The 16,754-nt window shown below is 36.6% G+C and overlaps 1 protein-coding gene across 1 annotated transcript; it reads right to left on the reverse strand.

The window, feature by feature from the left end:
* Positions 1-12,258: 12,258 nt before the first annotated feature.
* On the reverse strand, positions 12,259-13,021 carry LOC111907056 (uncharacterized). Its single transcript, XM_023902847.1, has 2 exons — positions 12,716-13,021; positions 12,259-12,651 (listed from the first exon to the last, which is right to left on the reverse strand). The coding sequence occupies exons 1-2, from the start codon at positions 13,019-13,021 to the stop codon at positions 12,259-12,261; spliced, it is 699 nt and encodes a 232-aa protein (XP_023758615.1).
* Between the last annotated feature and the right edge of the window lie 3,733 nt (positions 13,022-16,754).

The raw sequence follows: 16,754 nt of genomic DNA on the forward strand, positions 1-16,754 counted from the left end.
GTGGGTCCGATTTTATATTTAATAATAATAATAATTTTAAAAAGTGAAAGAAAAATGAAAATTAAATTCATTAAGGGTATAATAGTCTTTTTATTTGGATAGAGACCAAAACCGCATGTAAACTAGCTAAAAAGGCCCACCAATCCAAAAAAGTCGGGGTTTGGACTAAAACCCCAAAAAAATGCATACCACAGGGACCATTTTTGCAATTTCATCTTAATTTAATTACATCTGTTCAAGTTAAAACCATTTGGGTTTTTACCATTATCAACTAAATTTAATTAAATCAAAAGAAATGTTTTATTCCAGAAAAGATTGGGCATTAAATGCATTGCAAATCCATGATGACACGTCGGTTAAACGTGGGGTGTGATGTGTTTTTATCCGTTGTAAAAATGGGGAAATGGAACGGATTAGACCCTGAAGGTTGCATGACATGTCTGGATGAGAAAAATGATTTTCGAAAAAGATTTCTTGTATAGAAAATCGATTTCTTTAATTTTTATCCAAAAGTAGACCTGACTAAGGAAAATTTTAAGGATTACTGGAAAAAGCTATCTGCAACAAAATAAATGTTTGAAGAATGTTTTTTTTTGTTTTTAAGGTTCATTAAGTAGCACACATCGACATTGAAATCACTTGTGAACTAATGACTGCGAGTTCATTTAGTGCGTTTGCGGTAATGGAAGCTGAAAACAAACTAGATCATGAAGGTTAGAAATAAAAGAAATAAAGAGACCCGAGGAGTATATGAATCATATATGATTTCATTATATAAAGTATACTTGAGACGTAGATATGAAGAATATACCAAACAGTTATTCTAGACAGGAACCATAGTGAGTAAATTGCTTCAACAGTTTTGTTTTGAAAAGAAAAGAAGCAATTTATTCACCCTCGGAGACCTGATATGGTCTGCGGTACCTATCCTTTCAAGAAGAACTGCGGGTATGGGTTCATCATTCCTATAATTTTTTAAAAATCCGTTTAGCTTTGTGGAGTCGATTTCCTTGGTAAAAACGTCAACTATTTTTTCAGGAGTAGGCACAAAAATAAGTTCAATGTTACCTTTGAGGATGTAGTATTTTGTTGAAGTGATACCGAAGTTCTATGTGTTTTGTCTTCAAGTGATGAATAGGATTTTGAGAAATCACTATTAAACTCTCCAAATCACAATAGATGGGCACCTACAGAATCCTGTAACCGTAGTCCGTAAGTTGAGTCTTCATCCAAAGGAATTGGGAACAACAGTTGGTTATGGCCACATGTTCCAGCTCTATGGTAGATAAAGAAACACAATTTTGTTTCCTTGAAGACCAGCTAACTAATCTTCCTCCTATGAATTGACATCCACCCGAAGAGCTCTTTAGATTGAGTCTACACCCAGCATGATCTATATTTGTGAAGGCTTGAAGACTGAAATCATTACCCGTAGGGTACTAGAGGCCCATTTCTTTACTCCCCTTTAGTTACTTGAGAATCTGCCTGACTGCAGTCAAGTGAGATACTTTACGAAAAACTTGGTACTGAGCACATAAACTCGTAGCAAACACAATATTCGATCGACTGGCAGTGAGGTGTATCAACGATCCAATCATTCTACGGTATGTTTTGAGATCAACTGACTCTCTGATAGGGTCAGCTGAGATTTTATACCCAAAGGCTATGGGACCTTTGCCGAGGAGCAATTGTCCATTGAAAACTTCCACAACAATTCAGTGGTGTACTTTTCTTGATGAATGAATATCCCTTGAGGGACCTGGTTAACTTGAAGTCCTAAAAATAAATTGATCTCTCTATTCATGCTCATTTGAAACTTTCTTGTAACGAGCCTTGCAAATTCATCCACCATACCCTGATCCATTGATCCAAAGATGATATCATCCACATATATTTGAACAAGCATCAAGTGATTTTCGTTTGCTCGTCTAAATAAAGTGGGATCACTCACACCTCTTTTGTATCCTGAGGTGACAAGTAACTCAGAGAGAGTCTCATACCACACTCTAGGTGCGTGCTTTAAACCGTATACTACTTTCTCAAGCTTATAACAGTGATTTGGAAATTCTAAGCTTTCAAAGTCTGGAGGTTGTTGCAGGTATACTTCCTCTTTCATCTCGCCATTCAGGAAAGCACTTTTCGTTAAGTATTAAGTGTTGCATCTTTTGGGCCTTTGTATTTAGTCTTTTGTATATCCGAGTTATGCCTATCCACTCGTTATTAATGATTAGGGTTTTGCTATTTAAGGTGCATGCATGCATCATGTTTAGTTAATTGTGTGAATTGTAAACCCTACAAACCTCTACATTAGTAGTTCTTTATCGATCTCTTATGAGGTTGTGATTTATAATCATTCGATACATTCTTGATTCATATTTCGTGTTTGATTGCTCATACTTTTTTGAATATAATCGATCTTAAGAGTGTTCAACTCTTCAATTGGTATCAGAGCAGGAGACTATGTAATCTATACACATCTCTTCTATTGAAAGAGTTTTTAGGGTTTTCGCTATTATATGATCTGGTTCAGCCGTCATCGTTGTTATCAAAACTGATCTTTGATCTCAATATTACCCAAAAACCATTCAGTCTGCACATACGATTCATATAGGTTTTTTCAATCTCTAAACATGACAGACGACTCTCACGTTAACTCAATAAATCTACGAAGCATCATTGGATCTACAACCAGAATTCCCATTCTTTTTCCCAACGATTAGGAAATGTGGGCGTTGCATTTTGAAGACTACGTCCTCAGGCTTGAAGATAATGGCTATTTGATTTGGGAGGCTGTTATTGTTCAAACATTCACTCATATAGGAATAAGAAGACAAATTAAAACTTAGCAAGACTACAACAAAGTTCTTCTTGATGTAAAAGACTTATCACATGATGAGAAGGAAAGGCTAATAAGTAATGTTAAAGCAATGAGGATTATCATGTTTTCCTTGCCACCATACACTTTCCGTTTTGTTAGTTCGTATGACACAGCGAAAGCCATTTGGGACAGGCTTAAGGAATTGTACTCAACTGATGTTGATCTCAAGCATTTTACTCAGACTCTATTGCTTTATGAGTTTGGAGCGTTTATAGAAAAGCTAGAAGAGAGTATGGATCAAACTTTCAATCGCTATAATCATCTTCTTAGTAAGATGATGAAGCACAAGATTGGACGTGAGCTAATCGAGAAAAAAGTCACATTCATGAGCGGGCTGAGATCTGAGTGGAATGCGGTTGTTTCTACTGTGAAAGCGCATGAAAAATTCAAGAACTACACATTGGCGAAGCTTGTTTGAATTTTGAAGTCACAAGAAGCTGAAGTGACGAAAGAAGGGAAGATTGTTTATGGGATGGATGTGATGATTCAGAGTCTGATCTCTCTGACCGCAAACTCTCTAAGGAGGAATTCACTTTAATGGTTTCTAATCCAATGAGATTCTCAAAGAAGAACTTTGGTAAAAACAAGAACCGAAACTGGCAGGGCAGTTATGGCTCTGAAAAGGTAAAGGAGGAGAGTGTGAATAACTCTCAAAGAGAATAAGCAAAGAAGGATAAGAAGCTTATGGGAGACTCTGGCTATAATTGTAACTACTGTCATGGAAAAAACCATCTAGCCAAGGAGTGCATGCTGAGAATATTAAATGAGAAGAATGAGGGAGAGGATGATGAAGCTTATTATCTCCGAAAGTTGGAGGAGATAAAAAAAATAACGATAACACCATGCCTACTTTAAATGTGTAGGAAAACAAAGTTGAAGACGAGTTTGGCAGAGTCGAGGTTTAACGAGTGACTCTGAAGATGAAGAGGTTCGTAGGCCTACCCATGGTAGGAGCCTTTTAGCAAAGGACGAAGGTTTGTAGCTTGATGGAAGGTGTTTAATGGTTACAAGCGATGTGTCAGAGATTAAAGGATATGCAACAGATGGAGGACGTAACATCGATAGCTGTTTCGCTGTGAAACCAGTTGCAGAACAGATAAATGAATGCGAGCGGGTGATCAATATGGGTGTGAATCCAGCGTCTCATCAGATGAAACTTCAGATGCTTACAAGGTAGGACTGGACAAAATTGAATCCTTTATAAAGTCCAAAGACCAAAAAAAAATTCTTAAACAAATTTTAGATGAAATGATAAAAAGCAAATTAAATCTGAAACTGTATAGAAGTTTGACTCATTAAGCACCAAGCTAAATTCAGAAAATTAACTTGATGTTGAAAATGTTTCCGAATTTGACAATGAAAGTTATATGAGTGAAATCTCTGTGGAGGATAAGGTTGACTGCTCTGAGTTTGTTAAAAGCGAACCTTTACTTGCGAAAGTCCTAATTTATGGAAATGTTATGCTCATCGGAAGGAGTCTACATCAAGTAGCACCAATATTAGGCAGTGACTCTGTAAAGTTGCAGACAGGCATTTTACAACAGCTGTGAAAGTGTTATGCTCATTTGGTGTCGTGCCATATAATGGTGATACTATTAAAGCTTTGGAGGACAAACACCCTTTCAGGCTACCCCCATCCATGTCGAGCCTAATAATTTATGACCTCCCCTTGTAGCTGATTTTGACTGTGTATTTGGTTGTTTCAAATCTTTCCCTAAAGGAACTTCTTGTAGGAGAGATGGCTTGAGGGCTCAACACTTACTGTTAGGCCATTCAAGAACAATCATATGGACTAGAATATTTAGATGGGCATTAGGATAAGGCCCATATGAGGGGTTGGGCCCAACTATGAAAATTAGGCCATAGATGGGCCATATATGGGGCTTGATGATTATGAGATGTTGGACCATTGTAATGCCAAATGTTTGGACTAGACTAACTGGTTGGACCTGAGAATAAGACCATGTAAAGGTTTGGGCCCAATTTTGAAAATTGGGCCATATGTTGGGCTTTGACTCATAGTTGACTTTTAGACATTTGAATTGGACCTTAGGCTTGAATCAAGCTAAGATAGGGGTAAAGTAGTCTTTTACCTCAAGCATGGACTTATGGGTATATGTTGGAACCCAATTGTTGAATGGGTGTTATTTTGATGATTGACAGTTCAAGAACCTGTCATCCAACAGCTAGAGTTTTGTCTACGGGACTTGAGCAGTGTGAGATGAGTTACCTTCCAGTAGAAGTGGGTCTAAGACACCAATGCCGGCCAACTAGTATGTTATTATAGATGACATGATTGTCTTTGTGATAATTGTTTGGTATGCCTCTATCTGATATGTTTTATGTGCCAGTATGCTATGTTATTATGTGGTAGTGGTAGGAGTGAAATAGTTCCCGGTTACCGTTTTAAAGAGACCGAAGGGGAGGCCAGCACCCATATATGCTAGGCAGTATATGATTGTTATGTTATTCTATATTATTATGTGGTAGTAGTAGGGGGTGCAATAGTCCTCAGTTACCGATTGAAATAGATCGAAGGGGAGACCAACACCCAGATATGCTAGGCAGGTTACCGATTAAAAGAGGCCAAACGGGGGCCAACACCCAAATATGCTAGGCAGGTTACCGGTTGAAAGAGACCGAAGGGGAGGCTAGCACCAAGATATGCTTGGTATTATGTGATTATATGGTATGTGGTATGATGGGGGAACTCATTAAGCTTCGTGCTTACGGTTTTCAGTTTTGGTTTCAGGTACTTCGTTTTTAAAGGAAAGGAGTCGGCGATCGCAGTGCATCACACTATATTTTCCGCACATGAGATCTTTGGGATTTTACTTTGATATTATTTTATGATAATATGTTTTGATTAGTAACACTTTGGTTTTGATATGTGATGTTATTATGGATTTTTTATACTGTTGGTTTATGAATTGTTAAACTAAAAACAAAATTTTTGGTCTTGAATTTTGGGATGTTACAAGTAATATGTAACTTAACGCATTCGCTTACAAGTTAAAGAGAACTGCTAAAAACAAAAATCAAGCAACATTTGATCATTGAGTAATTCGAATCAAAGCATAACCTCAACACACAATCCTATCAAATAATTGATCCAATACTAGCATGCAAGTCTACAAGCTCAAACAATAGGCATATAAAGGCATCTCTACAAGAATTATATCATGCAATCCTAAGCAGATCCTTAGCCCTAATCTAGCATGCGATTTACAAATTCTCAATTCACAACATATCAAATAGAACATGTATGGGTATTTTGGGAAAACTTATTTAAGCTCAGTCGATTGCATGCATAACACCCCTTTCTTTTATTAGAAAATCCTTTCATATAACAATTCTTTTTATAAAAAGATTTACCAAACCCTCAATTTGATTTCAGACACACTCGAGAGTATGCCCGAATCCCTCAAACCATGACTCTGATACTAGATTGTAACGTCCCAAAAACTGATGACCAAAAATTTCATTTTTTTATGTGTTAATAACACCATTAACCAAACATTTTTATAAACATCATAAGAGAAATCAAAGTATGTCAACAATCATCTAAAAATACATCAGGATCAAATAAGGTGGAAAATCATCATATGTGTGATGTGATCATCCCAAGCTCTTCCCCTTTAAACCAGAAGTACCTGAAACATAAACTGAAAACCGTAACCACAAAGATTAGTGACTTCCCGAAATTACCGCATACCATAAATATACGTCAGCTCAAGGTTGTACCCGATCTATTTCACCCCGAGTCTATTTCAAATCAATCGTTATTTTTCAACCGTACGGGTCGATTTCACCCTCGGGTTTATTTCACCCCAATATATATATATATATATATATATATATATATATATATATATATATATATATATATATATATAGCCATATATACATACAAAAAGAGTCACAAAGACAACAAGCACATACAACCCTACTATCCTACAATATAGTGAGCAAACTCACCTTGAACCATTGATAAACAAATAGATGCCCAGGCTGCTGAACCAGAGAATCCTCGTACTAATGAATCAAATAAAGCCCTAATTAATAATTAGATCATAAACCATAATCGAGAATCTAATTCATTAAACCCGACTCCTAGGGTGAAAGCCCATTTTACCTTTCCCCTTAATCAACCCAAATAACCATGGTCCAAACCCAAAAGCAACCGAGCCCAAAATGGTCCAAAACTCTCTAAGCCCACAGTTAGGAGTACACTAAGCATACCTAACGCTGATGCCCTGTGTACTCACACAGACGAAAATACAACGTTCGAACCCATTACGCGCAGCGTACATGGAAGTACGCCTAATGTATTGGTCTCTGAACCAATCCTCATATGGATGGCTTAATCCCTTAAGATTATTTCATCCAAACTTCAGATCTAATAAAAAACAAGGTCTTAATCTATAAATTCGGAAGCTTTAAGCTCATTCATGACTTACTATTCCCCAAAACCCAAATTTTAACACCCTACCCCCATGAAATGAACATCAACCGTTGCATGGTTAAATTAAACCCATAAAGTTAACATTTTTCTACACAAGGGACCTCAGAAACACTAAGATCTACCATCCTGATCTTCTGGAGTAGCTTATACTCATAAGAAACAACTCAAGGGACCAAAAGATGCCAAGAACTCTAAAATAGCTAGATTTAAGAGATGAATCAACAAGGTTGTAACTTTATATCTTCTGAGACTTGCCAAGATGATGAAGATTTTGGATCTTTAAGCTCCACTCCAACCAATGCTTGATCACCAAGCTTTTACTTCTTCACTATGCAAAAAACCACCAAAAGCTTACTACCAAGGCTCAAAAACACACAAGGAAAGGCTAGGTTTCATGGGGAGTCATTAGATGGAATGAGGTTGATGATGGGTAAGCCCCAAGGTCCATAATTACAATTAAATAGACGCCAAACCCTGAAAATTTGAGTTTATGGTCTGCTTATATACGCCTGACGTACATACGGGTACGCCCAACGTATGCCACCAACCTCCGCGTCCAACTTAAGGGAGTACGCCCAATGTACTCCATGCTTCGCCAAACATAACAGGGAACAAAAATGCAACTTTTAAGACTAAATCTATATATTGAAGAGTACATGAAACTCGATCGTTACCACGTCAGTATTCATTCCATAAAAAAATGAGTTGGTTGTAAATAATAAGATCGTTATTCGTGTGATTCCTACAAGTACCTTTGAGTTAAGGAAAGGAAAATAACCTAACATATACCATTTGAGAGTGGGGATGTGTTGTTTACTATCGTATACCCGGTCATAGAATATCTAAATTGGGTGATCCATCTTTGAACAATATATTAATCGAGAATGCTGAAAACAGCAAGTCTTCGTCTATTTGATAAAGAAACATGTGGTGTAGTATAATCAAGAGACGTGGAATTCTATAAAGACAATTTATTAAAAGAAGATGAAAATCCATACCCATAACATCTCATATTATTTTTGAAGAATACAATATGCATGCCCAGCTATGAATTAAGATGTTTTAATTGATGTAGGGGCTATGAAGAGAATGGGACGTCTACTTTGAAAAACACATACTACAAATAGGGAAACATTCATTTGCAATGGATGGAGAAATTTATTCCAAATCTCCGAGCCAGTCTACACAAAATTGATGCATGAGTTTTTTTTTCAACCAATACAAACCGAATTTGGAGTATGTAGATTAAAAGTCTCTTATGTTAAGGCTAAAAGGAAAAAGCCGAGAGTGTATCTTAGTCCATTTACCTATACATCTTGGTATTTAATCCACTATAGATACCTGAAACCCTTTGTTTATTGATTTTTTGATTGGTTCGTACAGGGTCCCGCATAATGGCCAATCACAATACGAGTTTTAGAGTACCATAGCCAACAAAGAATTTAGATCCACATCGTCTATTAAGAAGGATATTTGCTCCCCTATCACCGTTTGGTCTACCACCTCATTACAACTACAATAAATCAAAAGTTGGGGAACGAAAAGGTTTCGCAAAAAGATCTTTTCTGTTTATTGGATATTCTATCTATGGTCTGCAACATCCCACATTTTGTAGCCAAATTTTTGTCTGAGAAATGCATGGTGAAATCAGGACCTGCTTGATACAAAACAAAGCCTGCTTAACTCTAACAGCAAGAAATAAGAACAGGGGAACAGAGAACAAGAAGAAGCAAGTGAAGGGTATTTTCTTCCAACTTTATGTTGGGATTTTATTGAACTTATAAAAACTCTCTGTAACATCATAATAACGTTCCTACTTATACTTGAAAGAAACAAATCAAACTAACTAGATGGGTTTATCTCTAAAATGCAGGAAGAAAAGATAATGACTAAAAAAATTCAAAAAATAAACTAGATAAATTCTTCTAAACTTCTAGATTATTCCAACAATTTCCCCCGTAATCTAGAAGTGGTAACTTGCTTCACTCCTAGAAAGTCTCTCATCTCTTCAAACTTGATTCTTGTCATTGACTTGGTTAGAATATCTGTCCGTAGCTTATTGTTGCTCACATGTTCAACTATAACTTCTCCATTCTCAACACATTCTCTTATAAAATGGAATCTTGTATCGATATGTTTACTCCTCCCGTGAAACACAGGGTTCTTTGCCAGGTCAAGAGCAGATTTATTGTCGAGATACAGTACCGGTGGTTTGATGTTGCAATTAGTTATCTCACTAAGTAGCCTTCCAATCCAAATTCCTTGACAGGTTGTTGTGGTTGCTGCCATGAAATCGGCTTCACAGGTAGAAAGAGCAACACATCATTGCTTTTGTGATGCCCAGGTGACTAAGCTTTCATTTAGATAGAATGCCATTCCACTCGTGCTTCTTCTATCATTTACATCTCTCGCATAGTCACTATCTGTGTAAACTACAACAATGTCTTCACCACTACCTCTTGCATAAACCAAGCCATAATCCACATTCCCTTTCACATATCTTAAGATATGTTTCACAGCCTTCAAGTGTTGAATTGTGGGTCTTTCCATTAACCTGCTTACCAACCCGACAGCATAGGAGATGTTGGCTTAGGTATGGGTTAAATACCTCAATGCACCAACTATACTCATGTATTCAGTAGCATCTACCTGACTTCCATCCTCATCCTTGGATAGTTCTAGCTTGGGCTCCATGGGGTACTTACATGCATTGTAATCTATCATTCCATTTTTCTTAAGTATTGTTCTAGCATAGGCTTCTTGTTTCAATGAGATTCCGCCTTCGTGTTGATGAACTTCAATTCCAAGATAATAGGAAAACTTTCCCAGATCACTTATTTTGAATTCCTTATTCATCTGATTCTTAAACTTCGTTATCTCTGTATCACAATTTCCTGTGATAATAAGATCGTCAACATACACGCCTACAATCAGAAGCTTCCCATCTTTATTCCTTGTGTAAACAACATACTCTTGCAAGCATCTTTTGAACCCAAGTTGTTTGAGACACCTATCTAGTTTTACATTCCAAGCTCTAAGAGCTTCGCGGAGCCCGTAAAGTGCTTTGGATAGTTTATATACCTTATTTGGTTGATCATGGTTTACAAAGCCCTCTGGTTGGACCACATATACTTCTTGTTCCAGTTCTCCATATTGAACCGCAGATTTGACATCTAGGTGGTGTACATTCCACCCATTTTTACCCGAAAGTCCAATTAAAATATGTATCGTTTCAATTAGTGCCACCAGAGTATATACCTCATCAAAATTTAAACCTGCCTTCTGAACATAGCCCTTTGCCACCAACCGTGCTTTGTGCTTTATCACCTCTCCGTTTGGGTCCTTATTTACTTTATAGACCCACTTGAGTCCAATTGGTTTGCATCTCGGTGGTAGGTCTACAAGTGACCAGGTCCTGTTTTTTTTCAATTGCATCGAGTTCACACTTCATTGCATCATTCCATTCCTTGTTTTTAGAAGCTAAAGTGTAAGTGGTTGGTTCTTCGCTATCATTTAGGAGTAAGAGTTCTTCACACTCTTCATACAGGTCTGTCATAGTGCGAAATCTTTTAGGAGCTCCTCCGCCTTTGGAACTTGAGGTGGTGCTAGCGGATCCGGTTGAGCTCACCGGAGTTAGGGGTGTTGGAGTGGCAGGTTGTGGACTGGATGGTACAGGTGTTTCTGAAGGAATGGCCTCTGTAGAGTTTTCATTTCCATATTCATACCCATTATCATAAAGTTCAGGCATATAAGGTTCCATTTCTACTTCATTTCCTTCATTAAGTGGCATAAAATCTTCACTTGTAAAAGTCATCCCTGGAGTACCTTTGAATTTTTCTGATTTGCCCCATGACCACATTTTCTCTTCTTCAAAACAGACATCTCTACTCACCCGAATATCCCCTGTCTCTGGATCAAGCAATCTATAGGCTTTTGTCCCTATTTCTGTTCCTAGGTGAACCATTTCCTTGCTCCGGTTGTCAAGTTTCTGAAGATGACCGCCAATCACTCTCATGTGCGCTACACAACCAAACACCCTTAGATGCTCAATGTTGGGTTTTTCTACCGGTCCACATCTGATAACGAGTTGCCTCATCGAGAGCCTTTGTCATCACCCTATTGAGAATATACACAACCAAACACCCTTACATACTGCTTCACCCCATAGCATTTCAGGTACTTGCAAGCTTTTAAGTGTGAATCTCGCCATCTCCACAATTGTACGGTTCCGTCTCTCCACAACTTCATTCTGTTGAGGAGACTACGGGGCTGTGTAATGTCGTTTTAAACCGGTCTCTTCACAGTAGGAGGTGAATTCTTTTGAGAGAAATTCCCCCCCCCCCCCCCCCCCCCGATCTGTACGGAAAACTTTCGACTTTTCACTTGTTTCAGTTTCTACTAATGCTCTTAATTTCTTGAACACCCCAAATGCTTGGTATTTTGTCTTTATCAGGTATATCCACATAACTCTGCTGAAATCATCAACTAATAAAAAGAAATACATGTTCTCGAATGGCGTGGGTGGCGAAATTGGGCCACAAAGGTCCCCATGAACCAACTCTAGTCTCCTACTGGCCTTGAAGTTCGTGTGTGAGGGATAAGGTGTTTGAGTTTGTTTACCCACTAAACAGCCTTCACACAAACCTGTAGGATTAGTCAATCTTGGCAGCCCTTGAACCATTTCTTTGTCCGACATGAGTTTGAGCGATGAAAAACTCACATGTCCCATCCAGGCATGCCACAATTTAGCCGGTTCACTAATCTTCCCAAGTAAACATTTTGATCCGTCATCTTCCAAAAGAATTTTATATAAACGGTTGGGTGATCTTTTTACGTTCATAAGGAGTCTTCCTTGCACATCATGTATCCATAGAAACGAGCCAAGCATCAGAATCTGGTCACCACCTTCAGCCAATTAACCTAGGATGATTATATTACTAAATAAAATTGGGATATAGTAAACCTCCTTTAGTACACGATATTCCCCATTCTTGCACTTGAACATAATCGAGCCTTTTCCTTCTATAAGTACTTTTGAGCCATCACCAAATTTCACAAATCCTTGAATGGATTGGTTTAATTCACAGAACTTCTCCTTTTGACCTGTCATATGGTTACTAGCACCATTATCCAAGTACCAAATGTTTGTGTTACTAGATTCATCTCCTGCTGATCTTAACTTTCGGTTCAATTTTTCTTCATTCAAGAAATCTTCTTGAACATCATAGGCTTCTTTACATGCAGTCAATAATAAGGCTGGTTCATCATCAAGATTTCCTTGGGTTAAAATTTGCTTCCAAGATCCTTTCTTTTCGTGGATTCTTACAATCAGAGGCATAGTGACCAAGGTCTTGACAATTGTAACAGCTTACCTTACTTTTATCCTGGACACCAGATGATCCATGACTACCGTCATGATGTTGGAAGGAGTTGCCTCCTCGACGAACTCCTCTGTGGTTATTATAACCTCTTCCACGTCCTCTTCCTCGACCTCGATTATTGCTTGAGTTGGACCGGTTTGAACACTTTGAAGATCTTGACTCGTCTTCTCCTTGCTTCTTGGATTTTTCCAGCCATTCTTGTTGAGTCAACAGGACCTTTTTCTCATCTATTTCACTACGACCTTTAATTCTCTCTTCGTGAGCTTTTAATCTTCCAACCACCTCCTCCACTGTCATTTAGTCGAGGTCTACAAACTGCCCGATGGTTGATGCAATTTGCAAGAATTTTGATGGCACTGCCCGTAGTAGTTTCTTAACCACATACGCTTCCTCAATCTTATCACCTAAAGCTTGAATATTGCTTACAATATTGCTCACCTTTGCTGCAAATTCATCCACATTCTCCGACTCCTTCATATTCAAAACCTCGAACTCCGCTTTTAGAGTTTGTACTTGTACCTTTGTCGTCCGTACACGATCGACACCCATGTGCATGGTTTTAAGCGTTTCCCAAGCTTCCTTTGTTGTCCGCTTCTCCGCCAAAGAAAACAAAATATATTCAGGAATGGCTTGCTAGATGGCAACCATTGCTATCTTATCTTTCTTGCCACTGGCAAGATTCTGAGGGTTCTTAGGCTCAATAGCTTCCCATACTTCTTGAGCTTGCATGAATACCTTCATCTTGATAGCCCAGGCAACATAATTGCTTCTGGTCAACAGTGGGTAATGGAGTGGAAACGGGCCATCTTTCTTCTGAGCGTCCATTATTGTGGGTGTGTTTCTTGCAACTAACCTGGTTAGCTCTGATACCAAATGAAATCAGGACCTGCGTGATACAAAAGAGAGCCTTCTTAACTCTAACAGCAAGAAATAAGAACAGGGGAACAAAGAACAAGAAAAAGCAAGTGAAGGGTATTTTCGTCCAACTTTCTGTTGGGATTTTATTGAACTTAAAAAACTCTTTGTAACATCATAATAACGTTCCTACTTATACTTGAAAGAAACAAATCAAACTAACTAGATGGGTTTATCTCTAAAATGCAGGAAGAAAAGATAATGACTAAAAAAATTAAAAAAATAAACTAGATAAATTCTTCTAAACTTCTGGATTATTCCAACACATGGGACATAGGGAAAACAGTCTTATGGGTGGATGCCAATTCATCAAGAGGTTGTATAATTCGTTTAGTATTTTGACACCCTAGGTTCTTAACAGTATGGCATTATGATTCGAAGAAGATTACAATACCCCAGTTGGAGCAAATAATCTTGATTGTATGTGCAATTGGTGGAGGATGCACAATACCTGCTGATGCTTCAGTAAAGGAGACCACACGTGTATAGAGGACGAGAACGAAAGAGCCATCCCGAAGGGTGGAGCTTGCCATTAATTTACAACATGTTGTGTAGAGGCTTGAGTTGATTAGAGGATATTTAGATGACACATATATTCATAGGATGTGATTTGACTCTAGACTCCAGTGGATAGTGGATAGGGAAGAGCTCATACGATCTATATCAGAGAGGGGATATCCTATTAATTGTTCAACCATTTCCCCTTCCATATCCCCATTACCCAGATTATAGTGGATGTATACCTGGAGATGAGGTTGATACACCTGGGGCTGTTGCATCTGAGGATGATGAGTGATGGTTTCGTCCTCAATAGTGAATGTTTGTTTGATTTACTTGGTTTGGATTTTTGTTTTTTAGACATTTGGATATACTTTTATTTTCTTTTAATGTCTGGTGTGTTGAACAATGTTACGTTGTAATTGTTTCAATAGTTAGTTTACGTAGTATGAATTTAGGTCTCATGATTTAATTTCTTAGATAGTTTGTATGCTTTTAAAAATTATTATATTGAAAGATATAGTAAGATTTAAGTGTTTGGTTTTGAATCACGAAGCGGTAAAGATATTATAGTTAGTTCATTGTTTGAATAATAAAAGAAGTTGGAGTTTAAAAAAATATAAGATTGATTATTTCAACATAATTATTGGCTCTATTTGCACTTTGCATAGCCAAAATACATGCTTCGAGTTGCAACGCTCTCCAATTTTTCAAGAACAATTCAAAAGATCGATTATGGCCACTACATACCAAAGGGAGTTCATTTCTTTTTTCTCTATTTATGTGTTTTACGTTTATATAAAATAAAGGCATTGTATAGTTTAAGTGTAGGATATGATGAATTGATTATTTATGAAACTTGAGTCAAATTTAAAATTTTTTAAATCAATAAGGGTTTAAATTGAGTTTCCAACATTATTTAGTTATATAAGTTAAGAGTGGAATATATGAATATGTGGCCTTTGAAGTTGGGACAATAACCCTTTGAGGATGCCCTACATCTAGCGACCACATGCCTACTATTTTCATATTGATCGGGGAGAATTCTATTACGTAGACTTAATAGAAAGTCATAGGTTTCACATTAACGTCTACAAAAAATTAGAAAGCTAAAGTCTTATTTCTTCATAGAATTTAGCCAAGAGTTAGCAATAGTTTGAAATTTTGAGTAATTTAGGATTTTTATATTTCTATGTTAATTTTCTCTTTTATGATTTCGTCTAGTTTCTTGGAAGCTTAATTAAAATATCTTCAGGTTATTATAAGTCTATATTTTCTTGAGAGAAAGCAAAGTCTAAATATGAGGTGTTTCGATATTGTCATCTTTATTCATATCTTTTAAGCTATATCGTAGTATTAGCCATATTTTAGTATTAAAGAGAACAAAATGACATTTAAATAGCTTATGATTTGTTTTGTAGCTTTCAAGACATTCTTTGATAAAAAGGAGCCAAATTGCTCTATTTTAGAATAAGTTGGAACAAAATAAATCGAAGAATTAAAGAGAAAAACGAAATTCGATACTTAGCGGTGTGATACTCTTTGCTTTGTGACACCAAAATGATGACGAAGTGATTACCCTTGCAAGCTTAAACTTGGAGAACATGCGATAAAATAAGGTTTAACAACACGGTAATAAGCCATAGTGGCACGAACCCATAAAAGATGGGAACCTGATAAATACAAATATACTTTCACTTTTTGAAAAAAACCCATAAGTTTGATACGAAGAATTGAGACATCAAAAATCCCAGAACTACTTTGGAGAAGAGAGATCAACATCCCAGAACTACTTTGGAGAAGAGAGATCAACATTAGATCGAGATTTGAAGGAATCAAGCAAAAAACACGATTGAATCATTCATTTTTGTTATTCTAATCATCTCTAGCATAGTATTTTATGATTTCTAGTTATATACTTAATGATGGGCAAAAAGCGTTTTACTTTTGTTTAGAGTAGATGAACATCAAAACTATGTGTTGATTTTGATAAATTCAAAGCAAATCAGTTTTTTATAATATATGTTTGCTTGATAAAAAAATTTATGTTTTAAAGCTGCTATTTTTATTATTTATCGTTGAGTATTACTTAAACGATGAACATCTTTTCTTTTTATGTTTGAAAAATATTAATTTTATGAATCTTATGATTGTATGACTACCGTTTATTCAAAATCTGAGGTTAAATCCTAAAAGTGATAAGTTTAATATGTAAGAATATTTATTTGAAGATCAATTTGTATACGCTAAATCAAATTAATTACCTATAAGTTCAATAATTAATCAATTCTTTCATATTTCAAACTGAACTACAATTTCTACCAATTTCTAGGGAAACTAAAACAATTGATCACTGCAATTAAGAATATATTAAATTTAATGATTGGTATCTAATCAGGAAACCTAATTAATTTAGGATTCTTTAAACAACAAAGCTTAATACATTATACTCTCTGAGCAATCAACCATAGTCAAGAGGGGAATTGAATCTAAATATAAGTACCTTTAAAATCTTGCTTACGATCATATTTTTCTTATTATTTGTTTTGTTTTGTTAGTTTTAGTCATTAGTAATTGAGTTTAGAAGTTTCTAAACTTTAAAATAAGAAAAATCCAT

The sequence above is a fragment of the Lactuca sativa genome, chromosome 4, assembly GCF_002870075.4.
Source record: "Lactuca sativa cultivar Salinas chromosome 4, Lsat_Salinas_v11, whole genome shotgun sequence".
Classification (NCBI taxonomy): domain Eukaryota; kingdom Viridiplantae; phylum Streptophyta; class Magnoliopsida; order Asterales; family Asteraceae; genus Lactuca; species Lactuca sativa.